The 27,265-nt window shown below is 34.5% G+C and overlaps 3 protein-coding genes and 1 non-coding gene across 4 annotated transcripts; 2 read left to right on the forward strand and 2 right to left on the reverse strand.

Moving 5' to 3' along the window:
* The first annotated feature begins 2,055 nt into the window (after positions 1-2,055).
* Positions 2,056-11,539, forward strand: LOC142974034 (uncharacterized). Its single transcript, XM_076116129.1, has 2 exons — positions 2,056-2,177; positions 2,755-11,539. Exons 1-2 carry the CDS (start codon positions 2,136-2,138, stop codon positions 11,251-11,253), a joined length of 8,541 nt encoding a protein of 2,846 aa, XP_075972244.1. The 5' UTR covers positions 2,056-2,135; the 3' UTR covers positions 11,254-11,539.
* On the reverse strand, positions 11,452-13,923 carry LOC142974036 (uncharacterized). Its single transcript, XM_076116131.1, has 2 exons — positions 13,416-13,923; positions 11,452-12,268 (listed from the first exon to the last, which is right to left on the reverse strand). Exons 1-2 carry the CDS (start codon positions 13,449-13,451, stop codon positions 11,561-11,563), a joined length of 744 nt encoding a protein of 247 aa, XP_075972246.1. The 5' UTR covers positions 13,452-13,923; the 3' UTR covers positions 11,452-11,560.
* A 130-nt stretch (positions 13,924-14,053) lies between these two features.
* LOC142974035 (small ribosomal subunit protein mS39) lies at positions 14,054-21,495 on the reverse strand. Its single transcript, XM_076116130.1, has 15 exons — positions 21,349-21,495; positions 21,079-21,261; positions 20,587-20,815; positions 19,954-20,177; positions 19,511-19,607; positions 18,996-19,157; positions 18,483-18,657; positions 18,022-18,152; positions 17,655-17,773; positions 17,220-17,304; positions 16,221-16,362; positions 15,765-15,873; positions 15,195-15,399; positions 14,630-14,814; positions 14,054-14,194 (listed from the first exon to the last, which is right to left on the reverse strand). The coding sequence occupies exons 1-15, from the start codon at positions 21,372-21,374 to the stop codon at positions 14,107-14,109; spliced, it is 2,160 nt and encodes a 719-aa protein (XP_075972245.1). The 5' UTR covers positions 21,375-21,495; the 3' UTR covers positions 14,054-14,106.
* On the forward strand, positions 16,831-16,945 carry TRNAL-CAA (transfer RNA leucine (anticodon CAA)). Its single transcript has 2 exons — positions 16,831-16,868; positions 16,901-16,945. It is a non-coding gene; the product is annotated as a tRNA-Leu (tRNA).
* Positions 21,496-27,265: the final 5,770 nt, after the last annotated feature.

Raw genomic sequence — 27,265 nt, forward strand, 5'->3', positions numbered from 1 at the left:
GATAATCTAGTTATTGATACTGTTCCCATATCGTAAGTAGCTTTGAGATTAATAGTGTAGTGGAAAATTTTATTAATTGTGAATTGTGTACCTGAACAGTGAACAAATAACAGTGATACTTTTATTGATATAAACATAAGTCCACTTATCTGAAACGCATAGCCTTCTACCGTCACTTTGTTGTTGTGGTAAAGTCCATATTATTAGCAAATGCACAACTATTTCCACAAAATACCTATATAACTAACTTTCAAATTACGGTTTAAAGCCGACTCTATTTATATTTTTTAATAGAATAAATCTTTTCTTATTAAAAGTATGCAAAGATCAGGTGCGTTGTTCCTACTCGTACAACGGTCCTGCAAGGCAAGACGTAAGTATGGATGAAAATAAATCAGTTTATTGTAAAGCTTGTAAGAGTCGTAGCAAGAAGCATTCTCTGGTCTCTTCTTATTCCTATGGGAAAAAGGCATAATTTTTATGTAAGTATTAAGGTATTAAAAGGATCAAAATGCTTCCGAATGATTCACACTCTTTTCAAAGAAATCGGCTTAAGTATTTACTATATTTAGGTAGTTTGCTTAGTGACAATAATGACACAGGTTAAAAATGTAGTTGTACTAGATATTGTTTAAATCTAGGTCATGAACATTATTCAGTTATATACTCACGTTAAAATGTATGTATTGCACTTATCTAAGAATTTCAATAGATATTTCAGGTGGGTGAACATTGTAAGTGTATTTTAACTTTTATACTGAATACCTTATGTATAGGTATCTGCGGCCTTTTAAAATGGAGATGAAACATGGAATGCGAACGAAAATAACCACTTTATTTAATTATTTTAATAAGCATTTAAGCAAAAATTATATTAAGCTAAAAATGGTGACAACAAACAATCACGAATCATAAAAAAATCTTTATAATTTGAGGTGAATTTAATGCCTTTTTGACAGAAAGTACCTACAAAAGATGAACATTTGTAATAGTGTCTCTGGCTACATACAAAAGGATCTATCGTGCGCTATTTTAATATGCGCAGTAGCCGACAACTGTTGTACCTAATCGGACAAGGTAGTGTATTATTTATCATTCACGCCCATACAAATATAATCTTTTAAGATATTTATTATCAATTCTTTGATGGAATAACGTTAATGTACAGTTTAAGATACTGATCCTTAATAGATTAGATATAATACAGTGGCTGTTTAGTAATGTTAGGGGAAAGAAACGAGATAAGGAGGAAAGTCAATGCTCTGCATTTTAATGCAACGTTTGCAACCTATAGGGTTTGCTTCCCAAGCGAGAAATGTATTGGATTATGTTAGGGAATTAAAATGTATTTCAAACGTTCAGATAAAAGTTCGGTAGGTACCTAATTATTTATTTATTTAATGCTATCCAAATCGAAACATATATTATGTACATTTTGAAATATTATCTATCACGTCATGAAAGCTGCACAGGTTTTGTCTTAAACTATTGTCATTCTCAAAGATCTCTGACAGTCGTTAACAGTAGTCAGAAGCTTGAAAGTCTGACAACCAGTCTTACTGAAGGGTATCGTCTTATAACCCTAGTAACTGGGTTGTGAAGGACCGCTAGGCAGTCGCTCCAAGTAAAAACTGGTATTCAGCTCTTTCCGGCGAGATTGGAAGTTGACTACAACATAGTTGGAAGAAAGGCTAGGCTAATGATACCTACCCAAAGTCAAGAAGCAATTCCGTTGTATCTATTGCAAAGTATACCTACCGACTGGCGCAGACCTGCAGAGGTAGGTAGTAACATAGATACAGCATAATGACTAACTATAAATATCTATGAAACAGGTAAGAATCAAAGCAAATATGCTTTCACTGCACAATGATTCTCCCTTATAGAATACAATTCTATCAAAACATGTAGTGAGTTCGCAGGAAATAAGGTGTCAACATTATTTACATAATGTCGTCCTAATCTTTCGTGATGTAAGTAAACGAATCTCGCTTTGCAAACAATACTGCCTCACCGCCATTCATATTTGCCTGATGTGATATTATACCGACATTCGCGAGACATACCTTATGATATAAACGAGTGTAAACGAAAGACGAATAAATGCCGCCATTGTTCAAATAATATTGACGAAAATGGCTTTCGAGTTCAACGACCTAAAAGGAATTTTGTTACTGGTAAGTTATTTTGACTCCTTGATGAGTGCAACTAGTGAAAATAGTGAAAAAAAAGATTCGATTCGAAATTCGAAGCATTAAGTTTGCGACGATCTCACTACTTAATGAGCACAAACAATAGTTTTTTCAGCCTATTCTATCATAATGGTTACTTATTTCTTTTGTTTTTTATTTGTCTCAGAATAAGTACAGCTAGATTTTCAGGGACGAATGTAAACCTAGAAAAAGTTTAAAGTGAAACGTGACATTTTATCAAGATTTATCTCTTTTATTAGGTATTTCCTTTGCTGCAGTTAGATACAATTAACTCTGTTATTTTTGTACTTCTATGTGCATAACTACCATAATCATAAAGTTGTTTATATTTTTTATTGTAGGAGATAATTGCGATTACAAAATAAGTAGCTTTAACCATTGTCAATGAAAAAGATCTCCCAATTTTCAAAGCTTTTAAATGGTCGTTGATATTAAACCCCAGATTCGACAGCGGTCTATCCCGTGTAAAGCCAAGTCCAAGCAAATATCTACAGTTTTTAAACATATAAAAAATTACAAAAACATTAAATCTTGTTTTCAGGTATTCCTAACAATACCAGTAACATCGACGACGAACATAAACTGCTTCGGGAAACCCTTCCACTGCCTCAACTCAACTCATTTCATGATCTGCGTGGACCTGGGAGGCGGCTTGTCCACCACGATCGACGACTTTGTCATACCGTGCCCGCCTACCACAGTGTGCCATGAACAAAATCATTTCGAGTGTGAGTTTCCTAGAGAAGAAACTATGCTACAAGTGATCGGTGTGACTGAAGCTGTAACTGAAAGTGTACCTACTAGTACTGAAGTGACTACTGTGCTACCGTTTACGCAAGCTACTCCACTTGAAGAAGAAACTTCGCCTAGACTGGAATTGTTGGAAAGTTTGACTGCAACAGCTAGTGTTAATTTGACTGAAGTGAATACAATTGTACCAACGGCTGCGGTAAGTAATGTCAGCATATATGAAGTTATACCTACAAGTTCTAAAGTAAATGAGATTATAACGACTACGGAAAGTATTGTAGAATCTACTCAAACTTCTACTGAAAATGTCTTGAGTACTGCTGTTACGGATAATTTGAGGTCAGTAGATATTACAAATCAAACAGAAGGTTTGGGAACTAACGATGTTAAAGACACGTCGGAGTTGAGTTCTACCTATAATATTACTAATAACACTATCAATGAAGATAATAACACTGTGTTAGCTGAAAATAGTATCGCAGGAAATGGAACATTGCTAGAAGCAACAACATCGCAGAATACAACTAGTGAGTTGCCTTCGACACCGTCAACGTTCTTAAATACAGAACCTAGCTATGATTTAGATAAACCTCCTGATAGTTTATCTCTAAATAATCCAGCAAATAATACAAATACATTCAGTCCTACTGTCACAACTGCAAATCCTGTAGATACTGCACCTGAAGCTAATATTAATGGTAGCAGTACTACTGAAAAGCTTCTGGAAATTGTAGCAACGAATACTACTCAAGATGTTGTTAGCTTGACTGAACCAGTGACGAATATTAACGATACAAATATTACTGTTGATAACAATACTGTAATAGAGAGCAATATTGTGCCTACGGAAGCCCCAGTAAATGAAAGTAAGAATATACTCAATCAGACTGTTGCGAGAGAAAATATTACTACCACAATACTACCAGACATAGTTGTTGACACAGTAACTTCTGCAACAAGGCAAAATGATGTTGATTCTTCTCTTATCGCTATACAAGACATAGTTAATGGTACAATAAGTACAAATTATTATGCAATTAATTCAACAGAATCACCTGCAGTTCTAGTAAAGGATTTGACAAATACAACTGCAATTGAACCTTTACTAAACAACGAAACAAATGTAGTAAGCAGTGAATCTTCTTCAACTCTACCACCAAGTAATAAAGAAAATGAAACAAGTACAATAGTATCAATAATAATCGAAACGAATAACGACACAGTACTAGTTACAGAAAATGTCAATACGACATCAGGTTCGAACAACACGAACAATGACTCATTACAAAATATTGCTCCACTAAATACATCACGGAATTTATCTTCCGTAAATGACGTACAGAATACAACAGCACAAAACACGGACTTAATTATAAGCACCACAGATATTCCCACAGGAATCTTGGATACTCTTCAAACAGTCGAACCAACTGGACAAGCTACTGAAATTGCGTCTACTACTCTCAAAGACTTGGCTACAACGACAGTTGCGAATCATATAATTACAAACGATAGCAATGCTTTTACCGCAAACCGCCAGAGTAAGAATGTAGAATCAACGACTATTGCAAACGTTGAGTCTGTTATAAACATACTAAGTCACCAGGAACAAATACCGACCACTAGTTCTCGAACGATTGAAATTGTATCAACTACCAGCAAGGAGAATGATATAACAACAGTAACTGATCGAAAATCATTTGTTTCTGATGATAGAATTGTTAGTACGGCTAATCTCCAGAATGTCGGCATTGAGACCATAAGCAGTGCTACAATTGAGCCTCAAAAAGAAAGATTAAATGCAACGAATAAACAAGAAAATGCAACAACACCACCAACAACAATATTGGATAGCCAATTAGTTGTTGATATTGTATCAACTACCGTTGTTCAGGATGTTGAATCAACAACAGAATTCAATTGGAAAATCTTTGCTTCTAATGATAGCAATGTTACTACAGAGATTCCACAGAATGTGAATGTGGAAAGTACAACTACTGGAAATGTTATTCCTACTATAAATATAATTAGTGATCCTGATGTAATCTTGAATATCTCAAATGCACAAGTAAATAATGTGTCTTCTGAATTGAATATGCAACTTCCTGAACCTACGCTACATACAGAAAAGGAATTCAATTGGAAAGTGTATGTTACCAATGATAGTATAACTACGGCAAAACCACAAAGTGTTAATTTAGAGACTGCAACTACAGCTAGCCCAGAGCCTCTTTTAATTGTATTAAATGATACAAATATGGGAGATAAAAATACAACATTATTATTTGCTGAGAATAATGTGACAACCAAAGCGACTGGGAAAGTGTTAATTTCTAATAATAGTAAGGTAACTACAGGAAGTCATCAAAGTGTAAATATAGAGACCACAACTACTACTTACATAGAACCTTCTAACACTGCAATAAGTATTCAAGCAGAAGAAATCTTAAATATCACAAGTAATCAAGAAAATTTGACTACACTGCCTACAGTATTGGAAAGCCAAACAATTTCAGATTTTGCATCAACTACTAGCAAGCCGTTTAATCTAACAACAACAATAGCGAATTGGGAAACAGTTGTTCCTAACGGTATTGATGTAACAACGGCAAATTCCATAATTACAAATGTAGAAACAACGACTACTGTATATATTGAACCTTCTACTAGTTCAATCAACAATCAAACAAATCAATTACAGAATACATCGATTATTAAAGACGAGAGCCCAACTACATTGACACCAAGTAAAGAAGACGTAGCAACAACAACCAATTGGAAAATATTTGTTGCTAATGACAGCGAAGTAACTACAACTCCAAAAAGCGTGAATATAGGAACTACTAATGCTAGTGCGGAGCCAGTTTCAAATATACAAGACGTTACGACTACCCCAATTTCTCAACCCACTGTAGTTCAGAATATTGATGTGGTAACAACAGAAACCAACTGGGAAATCTTTGATTCTAATAATAGTGACGTCACAACTGTCAACCCTCTTAAAGTAGACATAGGGACTACAACTGTTGCTTATACTGATCCTAATTCAAGCAAAGGCATTAGTCAAACAGAGAATATAGTAAATAAAACAAATAATGCAGTCTTGTCGACCCCAAAACCGACAAACAAACCAATTCTGGATATTACAACGACTACAAGCAAGAATAATGTTGTTACTACTACAACAGAAAACTGGAGAATGTTTACTAATGATGATTATGTGACTACAGTCAATCCTTTAGTTGATACTACAACTGTTTATAACATTCAACCAGCTACTAGTACAGTTAATAATCATACGGCGGAAAAATTAAGCGTAACAAATAAACAAAACGAAAATGCGTCTTTAATTCAAACTGATTTTAATAATCAACTGACAGCTGAAACAGAACCAACTACTGGCAAGGTAAATGTTGTTATAACAACAGAAATCAATCAGAAAATTATAACTACGCCAAGCCCAGAGCATGTGGATATCCACTCAACAACTGCAGCTAGTTTTGATGATGTAATATCTACAGAAATAAATAACAGAATATTTGATAGCAAAGTTGAAAATATAAGTACAAGTAATTCTCAGATTGTCAATATGGAGACCACAACTGTAGCCAGCGTCGGATCTGTACCGATAAAATTAAATGTTACGAATACGACGTCACAAGAAGATAAATACGCAATATTAGTTAACATTTCTGAATCGACTACAGTCAAGCCAAATGAAAAACCAACAACAGCAGCAGTGAATAAGGAAATATTGTTAACTAATAGCGATGTAGTTCCAACAAATCCATATACCGAAAATCTAGAGACCACCACTCCTATTAATGTTGAGCCTCTTATCAATAAAGTTGATGATACACCAGCAATAACGTTGAATAAGAATGCATTCCCATCTACAAAATTAGGTAGTCAATCAACGACAGATATTGTATCAACTACTAGTAAGGTACCTGATAAATCAACGATAGCGACAAAAAATTATGTGACTACAGTAAGACCACCAACAGAAGTTACTGGTCATACAATAATTCCTTCTATGGAAATTACTACAACTGCAGTACCAAATAAACCAGAAGACATCTTTAATACTTTAAACAAAGAAACAAGTTATCCTGATGTTACATCAACTGCGAGTACTATTTACGACACAAGAACAAAATCAGCAGACTTGTTACCTGCTATCACCGAATCTGCGATCGTCTTGAATCCAGTGCCAACTACAGTAACGACGAATATTCAACAACAAGAAAATATAAATATCATAGTACAAGACACGGTTTCATTTCAAACAACAACAATGGCTCTTGAACAAACAACTGGAATAGCATCAACCACTCCTAAAACATATGCTGAAACTACAACAGTTTTAAACAGTAACAACATAGAAAGCAAGATTATTGCACCTACAACAAACCCATTAATAGAAAATATAGGCACTACCACTGCTTCTAATGTTGATTCCAATATAAACGCATTAAACAAGCAACCAGAAAACAAATTGAAGACAGAGAATAAACAAGACACAGTCTTTCAAACTACAAAAGCAAATACTCAGGAATCTACTACAATTACTTCAACAACTCCCAAAGTTGATGAAACAACGACAATAGCAATAGCTGCAACTAATTTAGATATTACGACGATTAAACCTTTCAGTGAAAATATAGGTACTACTTCAACGATTGATACATATTCAAACGCAGCACATATACAAGTGCAAGCAAACCTCAACATCTCCAATCAAGAAAATATAAAAGCGACTACAATCGTAACTCCAAAAATAAACGCTCCAAAATTGGCCGCAATCATATCGACCACTGATCAACAGTATGATGTTACAATGCCAGTGGCAGTAAACAGCGAAAACATTAACACAATCAATAGTAACACGAATAAAATCAATTCTGTTAATCAAAATACTGACGTAGCAGTTGAAACTTCAGGCTACGCAACTATTCCCAGTATCGAAGTTTCTCAAAAGAACGAAGTAGTTAACCAAATTAGCAAAGAAATTGAAATAAATAACCAACGAACCGCTGAAATTGCAACGACTGTAAATCCTATAGATAATAGTGGTCAAGCCGCCAACTTCATACCTTTAGGAAATGATGGGGACGCTGCCAAGATTGCGATTTGCAACCTGTGTAGCCAAACAGGGAACGAGAATATTTTTGCCAAAATTGTTGCATCAACTGCTATCGAATACGATACTGTTACTGTAGCGACGAACTTGAAGAATACTGATAGTCCAGTCGGTAAAATGGTTACAGTTCATCCACTAGCTAAACATACAGAAACAACTCCATCACAAGACTCTATTAAATCAATAACTGATACCACAGCTTTGGTACATAAATCATCTAGCAATAATATAGCAGCTTCACGTGATGATATCTCCACGAACATCGTTCAAGGAGTTAACTCCAATGTTGAAACAAGCTTAATATCTACTATTGCTACACAAACTGGCACCAATTCTATCGAAACTAGTAAAATAAAATCAGTAACTGATACTCAAACAAATGAAGCAGTCCCTAAAGTCACTCCCACAAATCAAGTTGTAGAAGAAGTTACGTTGATGCCTAAAGTTACAGATACAAGTATCAATAACAGTATAGTTAATCCTGCAGGAATGGTAAACCAACAATATAATAATATAAATATAAACGAAAAGAAAACCCCTATCACTTTGGCACCAAGTCAACAACCGAATGTTAATGTGATTCGTTCAAGCAATATAGCAAGCACGGCATCTCCTTCTATAACAGCTGCAAAGCAAACGATTGTTAAAGTCGACGATCCCATTTCTATCATCACCTCTACATCTCCGCCAGTTCCAGTACTAAGTTCTGCCAAATCTGAAGCAAACGTAGCTGTCTTTACGCCTACTATTGTAGGTGCGAGTACTATCAGAGAAGTAGGAATGGAAACTGAAACCGTGTCCTCTTTTACAACAGTAAAACCAGTTAGTGAAATGGCGAATACACCAACATCGACACAAGGAAACGTAAAATCAAAAACGTCGGAAAGTACTTCGAGTTCTTCAGTCATTACCTCAGGAGGTATCACAACGCCAACAACTGCAAATTCAGCAAACATAACAATATTCAAAAATGACACTGGAAATTCAAAAGGATATACCAATATCAACCAAGTAGTTACATTGGATGAACTGATCAAACCAAACCAAACAGTCACAATAATAATACAATCTTCAATCAATGTCAGTACGCAGTCAGCTTCAAATGATCCAGTGGGGACGAATTCTGAAAAGTCATTAAATATTGCTCCTGGATTTATTGAGAAATATGACCCAAGAACAAAAGTAGTCAACACTGCTACAAACAACGATAATACTTTTAATCCCACCGCTGACATTTCAACGGTGTACAGTAAACAGAATTTACCAAAAGACGGATCAACCACAATCAATGAATCCACCAAAACTATTAACTCCAATATTCCAATATCTAAAATATTAACTACAACTGAAGCAAGCTATTACAACACGAGACCTTCAACTATCAAACCAGTTACTATTCCACCAGAAAATCGTGTGGTACTGCAAAGTAGCTTCTTACCGCCGGTAAAAGACCTTACCAAAACACAAACGGTAAACCAGGATAACAAGTTAGCATCGTCTTTAATTACAGAAGCTATAAATCAAATCAATACAAATATCTATCATACAACTACTGTGCCTACTATCACAGCTGATGATTCTACTGCAATTTTAACAATAGACACTTCGACACCGCAAACCTCAGCTGCAGTTTACAAAACTAAACAATTATTGCCTACTGTTTCGTCAAAAGCAATACCTGACCTGGTGACTGAGCCATCATCAATGGTAGAAACGATTAACGTTAAAGATCATAAAGCAACGGGAAGCCCTATTTATGGCGACATGGTCTTTAGCAAAATATATAACGTGTATAGTAACGCAACCGTATACAACAATAATAACCAAACAACAATGAGTGAGAAAGTAGATGGCCTGGATAAGGATAGCAGTAAAACTATCTCGTCTTTAGAAAAACCTAGCGTTAATAGTAAAAGAGAAGCGATAAATTCGGAAACCTCGAATGACACTTTGATAACGAATACAAAGATTAAAGTTGCCGGTGATGTACATGGCAAAGACGAGAAGTCAATTGAAGCAAAAGAAGCTCCAGAATCACCAGAAGTTGGTATAGAAATTGCTTCATTGACTGACTTTACGACGCCAAATCCTACAGATCCAAAGTATGACAAACCATCAGTTGATAATGTAGGATATAGCACCCAACAAAATGGTACCGGCTTTTTACAAAATACTTCTTCCTATTCGGAAACTAGAAAAACAACCACGGGGGGAAATTATAGCAAACAAGTTTATAACTCATCAAACACAAAAATTATTAACGTGTTTGACATAGATAAAGAACAGAGCAATAATAGTAAAAATACAGGCATTAGTAACACAAAGGTAAAAGTGAGTAATAATAGTGATTTGGCATATTATCAAAACGCAATAAAGAGGAACCTAAGGCCAGAAACTAATGTTAGAACAAACATTAGTAATTCACAAGTGAATCAAATGACTAATCGAACACAAGCTCGAACTGCAAAAGATTCTATTGTTACACAAAATACGAGTAGCAAAGCTCAAATAAATAATTCAGCACGTCCATTCGATTGTTCGAACCACCCTCGTGGAAAATACGCAGATAATAATGACTGTAGAAAATTCTACATCTGCGTAGGTCACCTCCAACCCATAGTAGGAATCTGCCCAAACAATACAGTCTTTAGTGAGATCAATAAACAATGTACAAGGAACTTATCGCATTGCGTAAGAAACAATCAGTTCCACTGTATGTACGAAGGGCGTTTCAGTGACTTCTTCAAAGATAACATTTACTATATCTGCGTTAAAAATAACGAGCATGGCTTCCTGAGATATAAACTTCAATGTCAAAGTGGCTATCAATTAAATAAAGCTACAGTACATTGCGACCACAGTGAGCCTCCAAGTCAATCAGTATCTTCTGGAAGCGAGAACTCAAAAATAACTAATGAACAGAACGGATCTGCAATAAAATCTGGTGAAAATGAAGAGTCAAAGAAAAATGAATTTAAATGTAAAAAGGAAGGTAAATTTCCGTATTCAAAGGACTGCAAGAAATATTACGAGTGCTCTAAAAATGGGAAAAATGAGTATCGCAGAAAAATTAAGAAATGTTCAGACGATGAAATGTTTGATAAGGATAAGAAAAAGTGCGTGTCTGCTGAAAGCAATGAATGCTAAACAAATAACTTTCTACTATTCGTTTTATCGAAATAAGTACCTACTTAATTGGACCAATTAAATGTTCTACTGTATATGTATGTAATATGAATCTATATTGTACCTAATTAAGTTTTTAGTATACCTAAGTGTTAAACAATTTCTCACGTTGTTTATTATCAGGTGCTACTATGTTAATAAATAAATTGATACGATTATATGAATAAATATAATTTATTGTATATTAATAAGTGTTATCTTGAATCTGTATAAATCTTAATATAGTTATAAATCTTTTTTATTTTCAGTCTTTGTATTTATTGATTGTTTACATTCTTGGCCTCCTGTACGGTGTGCTGTCGGCGATGTATTGATCTTCATCGTCTCTGTCTAAAGTGATGCAGAAATGATTCGAGAATATCGTGCATCGTATTGTGTCCTGGCCTCTTACAGGACGTGGAGGACAGAAGTACGTAGCTTGACTCGGACTGTCGTCCTGTGTAACCCTAAACTTATAATTCTTACACTCAATAGATGCGGGTCGATGACCCACAATGTTGTTACCCAAAGAAGTAGGCTTGTTAGCACCTTCGCCGGGTCTCCGGTCGGAAAACAGTTCTGGCCCAGATTTGGTTACATTTGATAACGGACATTTGTATTTGCTTGGTGACGTGCAGGTCCGAGTTATTCCGCTAAAGATTGTATTTCCTGAGCACTTGAAATTGATGGCTGTGAAGCGACTGCCGTTAGGGACACATAGGATGTAGCCTTTGCAGCCTGGGACGCTTGGGTTCGCGATTCTTTCATTGCGATGGCATCGTATTCTCTTAGTTAGTGCTGGATCTAGGTGGTTAATAGCATCTTCACAGACGTTCGTGGATTCTTCATTGCAGAATGTACCAAACGGGCAGACGAACGCCGGTCCAATAGGTTTGGTGTCGTCACATAATCTCACGCGGTTGTTTCGTTCGCACGTGAAGCCGTACGTGCCGCACTCGAAATTGCTATACGCGTGAGCAATATTTGCATTAATTATCTGAAAAAAATTATATCTGATTAGAAGAAATAATATGATTATGGCAATTAGTTTGTTTGTGCTACTAAATAATTAGTCAACTGACGTACCTACTTAGACGTAGACATTGCGCGACAATTCAGACACTATTTTGGGTCTCTTGTCGAATGAAATATTGTATACTAAATTAAATTTTAACAGAATTATGTTTGGAACTAAGTATATTTTATTCGGGTAAAGAAAGGCTATTAAGGTTAAGGCTGGTAAATATTAAAATATTAGATTCGTTCGAGGCAAATATTTTCATGGCTATAAAATAGATAGGCGTTGTTAGATATGGGAAAACCCTCGAGATACCCAACTTAGTCACTAGCTTGTTTTCAGATATTAATATTTTGCGTAATAGTTTGTTTAAACAGAATATAATGTAAGATGTTGTGCAAAGATAAAGGTTGCATTCAGCGTTTCCAGTTCTTAACCAAAACATCTATAGTGCTGGGATTTGCTCTATTTAAAAGTATTTATCTCTTGTCAATAATATTATAATCAGAGCAATGAAGGACGGGAGGAATATTTTGGAACATTTGTTTTTTACTGATAAATGGATTAAGAGCTAAATTAAATGTTTTAACTGCGAGTCTTGTCAACAGAATCGCTTTTAAAAAGCTTAAGTCTGAATGAAAGTTTGAATATTGATCAGGTGTTTTATGAAATCTCTACATACCACTCTACAGGTATTTAAACAAATGTTTATTAAATAGTTCAAGATTATCTTATTATCTCGAAGATAAGTTTTTTAAAACTTATTTATACATAGTAACCTTACTATGTATAAATAAGTTTTAAAAAACTAGACCGCATGACAGCAAGCCAATATAGATTAGGCATCTCTCACAATACGTTTTATGTACTTAGTTCATGACATGTGTTTAAGCATTATTTTATCTATACATTCTCACTCTTACTATAAGTACTTTGTAAAATATAATATCTTAGAAGTGTGATGCTCTTGATAGTAAACTGCGTTATCCCATATCGCGATCGACAGACTATGCAAAAAATACAAAACTAGGGAATAATTAGAATAAGTATACAAGACGAATGCAGTCACGAATAATGGAAAATTAATTAATTATAGGTACAAAAGTAATTAGTAAACTTAACTTACCGCTATCAAAACTCCAAAGAGGTAAGACTTAACCATTTTTAGAACCCAATGTTGCTTATTCAATATCCAGAATACGACTAACGGGCATTACCCACTTTCCTAAACTATGCAGTTACTTGTTAATTAACACCTATGAGTGAAATATAGACGTTTACTAACTTTGTCATAGATACTCGGAAAATATATAGTTTAACGGTATTACCGTGTATGGGGGTTTATAAGTAGGTGAAAGATGATAGCAATGTTTATTTTGAATCGAAGATTCTATTTTTAAATATTTAAAAATGTAATTTTAATCGTCGGCTGTTTTTTTTTTGTTTTTGGTCTTTATAAAATTAAATTAACAATATAAAAACGAACGAACTATGAATTAGCTGTAAAAAGTTTTTAATATATTAAAATTTGATTATTATGACCACTTTTGAATTGATAGAAAATTACAAGGCTATTTTTTACTAAAAAAAATGTTTCGTCATAAAAAGACTTCATTGACTGTTGATCACAAGGCCTTAGCTGCATTAACTCATACCGGCAAAATGAAATCGTTATTTTAGTAATTAAAAATTTAGTTCAGTTTGATTTTTTGATCACTCATCTTATAATCTAAAACTGTAATAATAATAGTAAAAAGACACGTATTGTAATACTAAATACATTTATTACTAAAGGATACTAATATACATAATGAACACTACTCGTCGTCGGAACTTTCACTGTCGCTATCACTGGAACTCGACCGTGATTCCGAGCTACTAACTACTGGTCCACCGGTCTTGGCTCTGTGGACAAACATATCGTTTTATTAAAAGTAGGTACTTTGCAGTTGAAAATGTAATACAAAAATATTATGTTCTGAAATAAATTTATGTAAGTAAGCTTTTCATTTCATAACAATTATCTCGCCTATGAACTTAGTATATTAAGTTTTTAATTAGTCTTTAATATAGAAATTTGTTTTTAAATTATCATAATCCGCTTTAAGGGCAAATGACGGAACGAGAGACACATAGGTACCGCGAATACAGTTTTATTGACTTCCTAAATTAAATTACTCAATAATAAAAGATAAGGGCGATATTTATTCTAAATCACACATATCATTCGCTACGAGAACCGAACTCGAAAAATCAGTGTCCTAACTACATAGGCAGTCAAGTAGGTACCTATTTACAAGAACCATTTAAAATACCTATAAAATGAATGTATAAACTCACAAGTTATAAGCTTCAGCGACGGCGAGCGCGGATGGATGCAAGCTGGCGGACAGACTGGCTTGTTGCTGGTTTGTCAGCATCTGTTCCACCTCTTGTTCAGGACGGTTCAATATGGCGCCTAGGACCTGCACGCTAGCCGGTACTGCTTCGTCGAAGCCACATTCTGCTAGGTATGTTACTGCGTTCTGTGGGGTAAAATGATATGTTTATATTTTTTATAAGATGGATACAACATTATTTCATTAGGAATAACAATGTTTGAGTTAAGTCACTTTACAAAGAAATAGCTCACGCTGTGTATTTGCAATTTAAACAATAACGTGGTTATAATTGACAAAATCAGTGTGACCTTTAGTCTTGATTGAGAATCGTCATTGGGGCAAAGTAATATGGTAATATGCGACATTTCTTTCAAATATCTAAATCTATCCTAATGTTTTTTAAACCTTGGATTATTTAGCTAAAAGGAAAGCATGTATGTCGTCGAAAATAAGAAAAATCTAATTGTACATATAGAACAACTATTAGCTACTTATCTGATATTATATCAAAAATAGCTACACACCGCAGCTATCCCATGTTTCCCGGCCTGTGCGGCTTTAACAGCCACTTGCGCCAGTGCCCCGGGCGCGGCGGGCACGCCGGCCGCCTCCTCGCGCCGCAGTCGCTGCAGGGCGCCGCTCACGGCGTCCCAGCGCGCCTCGTGCTCGGCGCCCGCCGGACCCTCCGCGCACATCTCTATTATATTGCACACTGCCGTCGCTGACAACCTGAAAGCGAAACTCATTATAAATTTTGGAACAAGAAATATGAGTGATGAATACTGAGACGATTGTTGAAAACTTAAAAAAGCAGTCTCAATGTTCTACTTCAAGCACAGTCAGACTAAATTGTGGACTTTACTGGTAATGGATAACATTGTTATAGACATAAATGTCGATCGAAGCATCGCTGGTGAAATTCTCACACATCACACAGTAATAAGAAGGAATCGTAAAGTTCCCGGACAATTAAATCCATTAGATATTTATATTCTGGAATCAATCAACAAATCAAATAAATATACAATTTTAAAATGGTCATATCCATCATTACAAAAACATAAGACTTGTGCTCTTTTAAATTTGTGACTTACTTTTCAACCGGTGTTCTTCGTTCTTTGGTCTCGTCGGTTTCTTCAGCTGCCTGTCCGAAGTTGAGGATGTCGATGGCTGCAGCACGCATCTTGCCCTTTACTTCTTCATCTGAATGATTACATAGAATTTTATTCATACTATATATTTTAATGTACTAATTATTATCATTGAAAAAGACTTGCTACCTGCTAAATAACTTTTTATGAAATTCAAAACATTAAAAACCAAAATTAATAACTGAGGGCAAATCAATAAATTTTGTTTAAAAAACTAACATTATTTGTAATATCTAAATTACACAAAAATCTAAATAAAACGCGATCGGAACCACAGGATCGCTTACAGCTCGTTTAATATAAAGTTATTATAATATTTGGATATTAATGAAAAAAAAATAAAAACATAAGTTTGGTTTAAGTTATATTTCAATATGCTAACTCGGGTTTGAAGTTTACCTTGATACTGATAACAGCTGGTCATAGCAGCGACGAGTCTTTCGACCAGTCTCACTCGCTTGGCGTGACCGAACACCACCAGCTGAGACCATGCCTGCGCGAGACGATCACCCGCACCGCCCAATTCTAGTGTCTTTATAATCTGTGTAACAAAAGAAAACACTTTATTATGTATAAAAATACACAATATACATAATCATAATACCTATACATACAATTTACATAAAATAATTCTATTGCTATATGAATAACAAACAATTTTCAGTAGAAATAAGTTAAGTGTAATATCCTCGACAGTTTAGTTGATCATTTTCTTTTTTCTTGGAATAAAATATCTAGTATTTGTTTAAAACATTCCAATAAAGCTTGATTAGTGAATGAAATGAAAGTATTTCAAGACGTAAGTAAAAACTGCATAATTAGAAGAAATTATGTATTGTTTTTACCTATCACTTTATTTTTATGCTTACTAAAATATTACACCATGTCGTAATGCCTACACACAACACCAAGCAACACGCTTGCACTTTAAAAACAACAAAATGCATTTATTCTATAAAAATGTTCAATCAATACATAGTGATAGTTAATTTCAACACACGCATCATCAGTCAGGATGGCCGAGCGGTCTAAGGCGCCAGACTCAAGGTTCCCTTGCTCACTGAACGTGAGTAGAGTTGTTCTGGTCCTCTCTGAGGGCGTGGGTTCGAATCCCACTTCTGACAAAACTTTTTGGGATTTATTTTTCATTTATGAAAATTAGCTCAATTTTCCTTTGAGAAAATATCAATATTACTAACTACATTGGCCAATTACACTACATTATTTTCAATGCGCGACCCATTTTTTACACATAGTAGGTATTTAGTACATGTGGCTGTAGTTTTATGTGTATCGAAATGTTATTCTTTGAGAACAAATGTATACTCAATTTTTGTGTACAAGGTACCCTGTCATTGCAGGTCTATTTAGGGTCAATAAATAGTTATGAGTTCTTACCTCTTCCATAACTGTAGGTTCTGGTACGTAAATATTCGGGACCAGTGTGTCTAGTAGCTCTAATGTCTTCTCGTATGGTGCGTGCCTGCGAATAAATAAAAAAGGTTATTAATAATCTCACTGCAATAAGCAGTAGTACTCATAGTTCGATTGCTGAATCAGGCTAATACGGATTTGTGTTTTTGTTAAGATGTTTTAGTAACGAATTGCAGCATTTTTTATTACAAATAAAAATTGAATTCCGGATTTTCTTTAGTAACATATTTTTTTGTTCCAGAACTCGTTTTTTCTTATTTTTCTCAACACAATCAAAGCAGTAAAAAAAAAAAACACGCCTTTGCCCCAAAGAGGTAAACAGTGACCAAAGAACGGAACTTTCTACGATCCGATCCACAGAATATATTTTTGATTTAAAATAATTGATCAAGTAAGTACCTGCAAGCCACGGTAACGTAGTGTCTGTAATAAATGCTCTCTTTGTACGCGTCGCCCACTAGTTTGTAGTTGTCACCTTTCATTAGAAGCGCGTGTAATCTTTCTGCCAAGTTTATATCCTAAAAAGAAAACAAATTTCAGATATCAAATAAAGGAAAATTTAATATCAGAATGTTGAATGGATGAACATTATTGTCATTAATTTAACTAAAGTGCTTCTTAGTTCGTCTACTAGGAAAGCAAATATCCGAGTTGGTGTGTTTACAAACAGTCTTGCTAATTATTGTAGATACAATATCTAGAAAATTCTTTTCTGCTTCTTGTAAAACACAAAATAGCTGCTGGTTTAAAAATAAACAGTACTTACTTGCAAATGATCGCTGCACACGCCCATAGCGGTGATAAAGAAGTGTGTGTCAAACAGTTCCTCTGCTTCCAAGCTCTCTCTCTGCTCTAAGTCGTTAATCATTGTTGACAGAAGATCATAGCGTGGGCCTCCTGGAAAATAAAAAAATCCATGTGTTCATGGAGAAACAGAGCTCAGTAGCTAACAAGAGACAAATTGACAAGTGGTCATGCGCATCGAAAATTGATAGTTGCTTAATGAATTGGTCTCAATCAATTTCGCGTGACTAAACACGAGAGAGGCTGCAGTACTTTGGGATACTGTATCAACCTTACATTTCGGAGAAAAAGTAAGGGATCAATCTTACAAACTGTTTTTTATGAGGGGTTAATTTCAAAATTCTAAAAACAGTTACAATTTTGCTATTCTACATTTATTTAGTGGATTTAAGTATGTTTTTATAAAGCCCATAAATCACTTACGCTCTTTGCAGAACAAGCACAATAAGAAGTAGTAGGCAGACAGTCCAGGCTGAATGCCTAGCTGTCTGAACTCGGCCAGTACTTGTAGTGCCAACTGTTGTAACGTGCTGCCGCCGCCCCACACAGACAGCGAGCGGAGACAGGCTGATAACGTTTCTTTGTTTGGTGTTAGACCCTAGAAAAAATATTAAAATATGTACATTGTAGCAGGTAACGTAATATCTACCCGATGGATTGATAAATTTACACAAGTCAACTGACAGGAGTTTCTTTCTAGGGGTCAACATGTGTCCGTGATACAAAGGTACGCTCTATATTTTGTCATAATTATAATCAAGTGCAAGACATACACAAGAGTCACACTAAACATTGAATGTTTAAACAAAGATCTCAGGCAGAATTAAAAAAAAAAAATATTCACATTAAATTCTATTCTTTACTCTATTTAAATAAGAAATAATCAAAGTAAGGCTATACAGTACACATGGTAAAGAAATTGGTTAGACTGCTTACCTGTTCATTCATTTGATTTAACAATGTCTTGAGAGCCTCTATCCTGAGCGCGGTTCCTTCCCGCAAGTATCCCACACAGCTGATCAGTGAATTGTAAACACTTGTCGACAATGGAATGCCCTTCTCTATGGCCTCCAATGTTAGGGAGTGGGCTCTTTCTGCCTAGAATAGAAAACATATGATTTATTTTAATATAATGAAATATATCGTGATTTTTAAACACAACTACCGCATTAGGAACAGTTCTTGTGTCGCGAGGACTTTCAGGAACATACAAGGAATGGACACAAAGTACAACCCGTGTCCATATCCCGTGTGGGTATCGAACCCACGACCACACAACTCATTTGTAGTGGCGTGGTGACCATCTTAATCACTGCGTCACGGAGGCCGTCAAATATGATAAGAGTTTATCCAGGGATATGCTATTAGGAGATAAAGGTTTCAGCATCACTTATGTATATTTTTACATGATAAAATACTGCATGATTTAAAATATATTTTCATTAACTTACTTGGTAATATTTGGCCATGCCTTGAATGATAGCACAATATGCTTCAGGTGTTTTGGGCTCCATTGATGTGAAGATGTTGTCAGCAAGACCTCCAAGTCTGTAAACACCAGAAACAAAAATTAGTCACACATAATTTTTGACATATCAACTATTTAGGAAACTGTTCTTGGGGCAATAACAGAATGACGAGATCGTTAGCTATGTCAAAGGCCTTCGGGCGGATTGAGCAACAAACACTCACTCTATGATAAGAACATAATAAGGATTTGGTTCTAGGACTGAAATGTAAAATGCTCAAGACAAAAGAGCTATATAGAGACTGTGAATTTTCTGCTCTTTTGCATCATGTATCAGATCAAGTTAGCAAACGTGTAGGTTAGGTCGGTAGAGTTTTCACAATGAACCTACTTCTTACCTAGAAGAAATAAATTAGTAGTACTTACTTCCAGGTAGCAGCCTGTCTATCCCTAACATTTTTTGAAAACCACCTCTCTTCCATCCACTCCATAGACTCAGGCTCTCTCTCATTGTAGAAGCACATCAGTTGCAGTAACTGAAGCTTTAGATCACTGCTGACTCCTTCTGAACCACCAAGCAGTTGGTATATCTTTAAGGCATCTGACAGTAAGGCATTTTGTATTGTGTACTTTAGATCTTCTTCTGTCACCTGTAAAAAAAAGATAAAATCATGTCTATGGAACTGTTATATGTTTTTAATCTTGCTTGTTGTCAACTTCAAGCTACATAATGACAATTTATTAATAGATCATAATAAACAGTGTCTGATGTAGGCATCGGATTTGTGAATTGACTTCAGAATTCACTTATTATTGAAACAAACCCTCTTGTCCAAGAGAATTTGATTTGTATTTGTACATAAAACTACATTGATATTCCTGGGCTGTAAGCATTGCTACATTTATATTCAGTAGTAATCTTGGGCTTACACCAGAGCACTATACATTATACTTATTATATATAATGTATAGTGTGTATATTTGTGTAACCAAATAGTCTTTCAATTAGTAAAGTTACTTGTATGAAAATTTATTGATATTGTATTCCATTACACTTACTTTACTCTCATCAGTATAAATAGGTTTAGGTCCAAAAGCTGGGATATGTGGGTCGGCATTGAAATAAGGTGTTTTCATCTTAGTAGGTGGGTCCCATTCCCTCGTGGTGAATAGATCTGCATGTTCATCTCTGATCCAGGCTGCGGCTTTGCGTCCAGCCTCAGCTGATAACGCATAGGCTCTCTTGCGGAAGTTGGACAATGGTATTAAGTATGGGTCATCATGGTATCTGGAAAACACATTTTAATTTATGACATAATAAGAAAATGTTTTTTTTTTAAATTATATGTCTTTCATTTTGAGATAACACTATATCGACTGTATGTATTATAAATTTTTAGATCTTAATTTTACTTAGTATGTTCTACTTATATTCAATTTTGGGACGATCTATTGCTCACTACTTGGTACCATAAAATTACTGGCTACTGATAAGTTACATAGACATTATTTATAACGTAAAGGGGTCTATATAAATAAAGAATGTTTTACTTGTAGTGTGGAGCCGTTGGATCAGTTCCTACAGTAGCCGCTAACGCTTGTAGAAGATCAGTGGGCCCTCTAGAAATACGCGGAGGAGGTGAGATCCCATCACTGGATTTACTCGTCTGTGGCAGCTTCTGACCTTCTATAGTGGTCAGTTTACGACATAAACATGCTAGTCTCGACCATTGCCTGCAAATAAATAGTATTCATCATGGAAATGTTACTTTTTAAACGATAAATACGAAATCAAACCTAACCTAAAAATAATTCACATACCTTGGTACAACTACATTAGAGTACATTGTAATGGCTTCAAACCAGAATATAATTGGTAATTTTAAAATCTTTCGCTTGTAGTTATGTTAACTCTGGATATTTTTATTAACTTTATCAATATAACCTATAATTTGTGTCAAACTACTGTTTTGACAATAATGACATTTGGTTGGTTCTATTTTGACATTAAAGTTTTTTTAATAATTATGATCTTAAGGCTTTTGAGAAGCAAAACTTTTAAATATATATTAATAAAAAATGTAATTATCTGCTACTGGTGAACTAATAGTAAATGGAGTTTTCTAGAGAATAAATAAAATAAAAAAATAATTGAATAGTAAATTAAAAGTATCTATATTGTAGAGTTTATAGTTTACTCACGGAATAGCTAACATAATCCCATATCATTTTGTAAGCCTTTGACTGGCTCTGTAGTACCTATTGTGCGCCGGTTTAGCGGTGGCGTATGCGACGTTTGCGCGGCGGTCTCGGGTTCGAGATCCAGGTTCAAATAATGTTGTAATGTAATAGTTTTTCAGTCAAAGAATTCTCAGAGATGGCTCGGGATCCATCTTATCCGAATGGTAGGTACCTATTGAAATCAGCATCGCTGTGAATTATGTTATTTTTACTTTGTTTTGGCTAAATGTGCAGCATTGTGGTATCTAAACAGGCTAAAATATGGGATAAATAAATGAAAATGATAAACGGCGTGTTAAAAACATTTATTTCAACAAAATTAGCTACACACATTACATATAATTCCAGTTTTTTGAACAATTAAAATATAACAGAAAAACAAACGAAGATCAATAACACAATATTTTGTATATTACAAACAGAATTATTCGAGGGGTAAACGTTGGGTTGTACTTGAGGGTGAACACTAGCGTTTCCAGGATTATTTAACTTTACAATAGGAGTCTCTGTTGACATTACAATTGGAGTACCGCAAGTCGAAATGCTTTTATCAACGCAATCTCCAAGAGTTTCATTAAAAATGGTGTTTTCTGGACATTCTATCAACCTCGCCGTAGCGATATCATTGATTCCTTTAACACAAGAGATATAAGAAGAACAATTAGTCACGTTGGGATTGATAAAGTTGCTTGGAGCCGTGCAGTTGAAGTCGGGCAAACATTTGTAGTTCGTTGCGTTAGTACATTGTAGTTCTATGTGGCTGTAAATAGAGCCTAGTGGACAGGTTAGCTTGTACTGCGTGAACTGGCTCAGGCCTCCCATCAAGCACATCACATATCCTCTGCAGTCGTGATTCTCATCGTTGGGGAATCTTCCACGCTCCGTACATGACGTAGCCTCGCTCACGCCGTGACATAATCCCTGTAATTAAAAACAATAGTCGTTATCACATTGCTAGTTATATTATCTAGTTTTAATACTTTAATGGCTTTATGAGAGGAGATAAATGGAGTGAACACAGGATGTGATCATGTGACGAAGCCTCGGTACATTTGTAGGCAGGTACCTAGCTAAGTAAAGGATATGGTTATACCTACTACAATTAGTAGGTATAACCATATCCTCTCTCTCTCTACTTCATTAAACACATCAATATGTGTTTAATGAAGTACTCATTGTACATAAGTTACTCATTGTATTAATCCTAAGCGATTAATACAATGAGTAACTAAATAACACACTTTCTAAACTTGACTAAGCTTTAAGGATAGTTAAATCCGCGCGAAGCAAAATTTTTATGAGAACTTTCAGCATTAATTGTGCCCCTAAAGGACAGTAGAGATTATATAAACATTACTCTTGACCGAAATTTGGAGATACAAATGACCTAATTTTATTTATTTACAAATATGTGCATTTTAAGTCACAATGCATAAATTGATTCTTTGATCAAAGACGTAGTATAGTAGTATACCTTACAACCAAACAATTCACAAATTATTAACACGAATATAAAGAATATAATCTACTTATTTAACATCATAATATAATTAAACCCTTAAGCATCCTTGTAGTATCAAAATAAGTACACAAAAAAGTATCTAAAAGATTTGAATTAAACTCAACATATTATTATACTTCGTTTAAAAAGTAAATTAACAGATTGGACACAACTATTTGAGTAAAATGTTAAATGTCAAATCTTCGTGGACGATATAAAAGGCAAAAGCAAGTGCTTATTCGGCAAAATATTTACCCAAATACAATACTTACTATAAAAAGTAGTGTGACTACAAACAAATGTTGAGGTTTCATTGTTCAGGTTCACTTAAAGCGGGCACAAAACGTGGTTTTACTATGAAAACAGTAAAACGCCTCGTTTAAAATGTTATCACTACTGTTTAATGTAGAGCTGTACTGTTTATTGGCTTTACTCTTGCCTGCGTAGTGATACAACTAATGTAGCCTCCATTTCAGAGGCTGAATTTAGAGATGGGAATGATAAGTTAATGACCGTTTTTTAATGATACTTAATACTCTGAAATTTGAGATAATATAGGTCTTTATGTTAGCTCCAAACCTGGTTTTAAAAGATTTGATTTAGTAGCATTAAAACATTATTTAATGGAAAATGTAATGTTCCTAAATCTATACGGTATTATACTTGTTAGTTCATTTTAATTAGATTCTCAATATGTTAAACCACCGCAACCGGATCGCAGCGCAATTCTATGTGTGTAAAATTACTGGCCCCAGTGTACTGCCTTGTCGTAGACCATGTTATTAAAAACTATGTAAAGAATACATTCTGGGGCCCTATTCGCGCTGGATAAGAGCCTTTTCGGTGAACATTTTAATGATTTTCGGTTTGGAACTTTATTAATCAATACAAAAATAAATCGATAGAATCGAGCTTTCGTTGATATTAATCGAATTATCTCATATTTTCTTTATTTTTATTTTATCTAGGCAATTTTATTTAGAAATGTGTCTCATCTCTATGTTGGCGTTAGATAAAAATGATAGTAATGTTTGTTCATAACTTAGTTTTATCTAGTTGTTGCATTGTTATGAAGAGATGTGTCACTTTCTAGGTAGTGGACGATTGTTTGTCGAAGGCTTCGTAAAAACCATCAATAATGATAAAAAATTACGTATTATACAAGGGCAAATATTCTAGTTCATAAAGTCCTAATAGTCTAAAAACCCGAAACTCTATAGTCGTATGGATACTAGTTAGTCGATCACACAAAACGTACTGAATGGACTAGGCTGTGATGAAATGTGGCACTCAGATAGTTTAGAATAACGGGAAGATATTTATTATCCCGGTAAATAAACACGTAGGAGAAGTGACATGCAGAAACCAGATTCATAATGTATCCAATTTTAAGATTAAATAGTTTATTAGGTACACCTCTATAATTCAAATATGATACAGCTCAATTAAAACATACTTCATCACCTACTAAGTTATTGCTTTATCTAAATGTGATTTCATTTGATTTACTACACTTAACTAAGTTTTTTTACTATGTAGTATAAAAGCAAAATGAAACGCGTTAATTCCTATATTCAATAAACATGCTACGTGAAAACTTAAATGTTGACTTTTTCTGCGGGAAATGCGGAACAAAAGAAACTTATATAAATATACATGCTTTACACATACCTAATACTAAGGTACCTAATGAAGACCTCACCCTTTAAATCGAAAGTTATATTTATCCGGCGGTACTTTCCTCTAGGATCAAGATTATCCAATAGATTTTATGTGCTGGATTTTCCTAACGTCGTAATACTGGTATTTTCTAGATTTATAAATTAATCTCTGTTCGTAAACGAACCTTAATAAGAAATGTAATCACTCTGTCTGTCTGTTTTAAGTCGTTGCTTTGGAATTAAATACAGAATCGTATTATGTACTTTTCAATACGGTATCTAAGTACTATCGTCCCACAATTGTGGCTGTTAGTACTTTCATGATTTAAACATTTAAAAAGTTTACATTTTTAATGTTTAGCAAAGTATTTTATTCCTATGCCGTAGATTTTTCTTAGCAGCTGTAGCTGCTAAAACAATTTAATGGCATAACTGCTGGGACCACATTTGGGTGACATTTTTGTTGGTTACAGTACAAAAATAATTAATTTTGCAGAAGGAAAGAAGATATGCACTTGTATTTGCTCAAGTAGGGGTTGATTCGCAATTTTTTTTTTATCCGAAGATTGCAGTGTAATACCATTCAAAGGTACATCTAACTGTATTTTACTGTAATATTTTATTATTTTATGATCATCCATTTATGCTGTGTTCCGATTATCCCCTTTTATTACGTACCTATAGGTATTTGCACTAGGATCACTTAGAATAATGCATTAATCTATAATAATCTTTTTATTGGATTTTACTTGGTTACACATGTTCCTTTGAAGTATAAATTATTCGGATCAAAGGAAAGTTGAACTCAGAATAACATAAGCATCATGATGAAACATATCGTCGTTGCAGTTTTAGTGAGTAAAATGTTTTTGAAAACCTATTTAATAGAACAAGCTTCTTTTAGCATTTATTTCATTTTAAGACAGGTCTGCCCGTATCCTTTTTTACAATACGTTCCAAAAGATTTTATGTACATTTTCTAAGCTTTAATTTCTTACAATATCAAAAGCGTTCGTTTATGACCATATTCTTTCTTCTCTCTGCTTTCTTTTTTCTCATACGAGGACCTGGCAGTACCATAATTCGACCAACATTTCGAAATGAATAGAATTGTAAGAGAAAACAAATGAATATTCATATTTCATTGAATACACCTAGTAGAATATTATACTAGATCCTGGTCTCCTACCGAAATGAGTCCACCACGACACCCAAATGCGAAATTAATAAACAGAAATAATGTAAAAACAATTTTCTATTACAGATCCTCTGCGTCTCCTCATGGCAGGTGGCAGCCCAAGTGAACTGCACCATCACCGGCCCTGGTCGGTTCAGGGACCCTGCCGACACCACTTGCAAGAGCTACGCGCTTTGCGTCTACAGTCCTTACACAGGCTCCTTCTTCACATACTATTATATGTGTCCGAGTACTTCTGTGTTCAATACTTACACATCAAAGTGTACAGCACCTACTTATAATTTCTTTTGTGATAATTCAGCCCTTAAGACCACTACCACGTAAACCACGCTGCCCTAGTGCGGGTTGAGATTGTCACGTGTTTATGTTTAAATATTTAGCAACTTAGTAAGTGCACTTTTAATATGTGATAGTGTGCATATTTATGCTCTTGACTCTACTGATCGATAACAAAATAATAACCTGCAAGCTCTGGACCCATGTATTAAGGTCGGGGAAAAAGTATTTTCCTATTATAGTATGTATGAACTTGTAATAAAATCTTTTCTCTACACAAAAAAGCTCGATATTTGGCAGGTTGCAGGTTATTATATTAGGTCGGGGAAAAATCCCCGACCTAATATAATAACCTGCAAGCTTTGGACCTATGTATTGTATGAATAGTAAAATGTTTGATTTATAATAAATTATCGGCTGCAAAATTATTATTCTGTTTCTTTTTATAGCTAATGCCCTCAGATTGACTACAAAATACTCGTAGAAATAGTGAATATTGCCGGAAAATTCATTAGGGAAGTTTTTTTAGGGGGTCTAATAATGTATTTTCTTAGATTTTCTTACAATAATTTCCCCCGCTTATACTTAGATTTGCAGAAAAATACAAGCAGAACGGTAAAAACCAAAAAGGATTATGTCACAACACACACACGATCAAAACATTGCATTAAAATGTTTACGAAATAGCTTGAAAAACTGATATGCCGTTTATCTAAAGTAAGATATTCAAGAGAACAAACGGCCCCATGGGTTCTGTAGTATCTTTATAATAAGCAAATTAAGGTAATATAAAAAGATTTTTAGTTATACGTATGTCTATATTGTACACAAGAACAAATCATTAGGGATCTAAATAATTGA

Source organism: Anticarsia gemmatalis, chromosome 7 (genome assembly GCF_050436995.1).
Source record: "Anticarsia gemmatalis isolate Benzon Research Colony breed Stoneville strain chromosome 7, ilAntGemm2 primary, whole genome shotgun sequence".
Lineage (NCBI taxonomy): Eukaryota > Metazoa > Arthropoda > Insecta > Lepidoptera > Erebidae > Anticarsia > Anticarsia gemmatalis.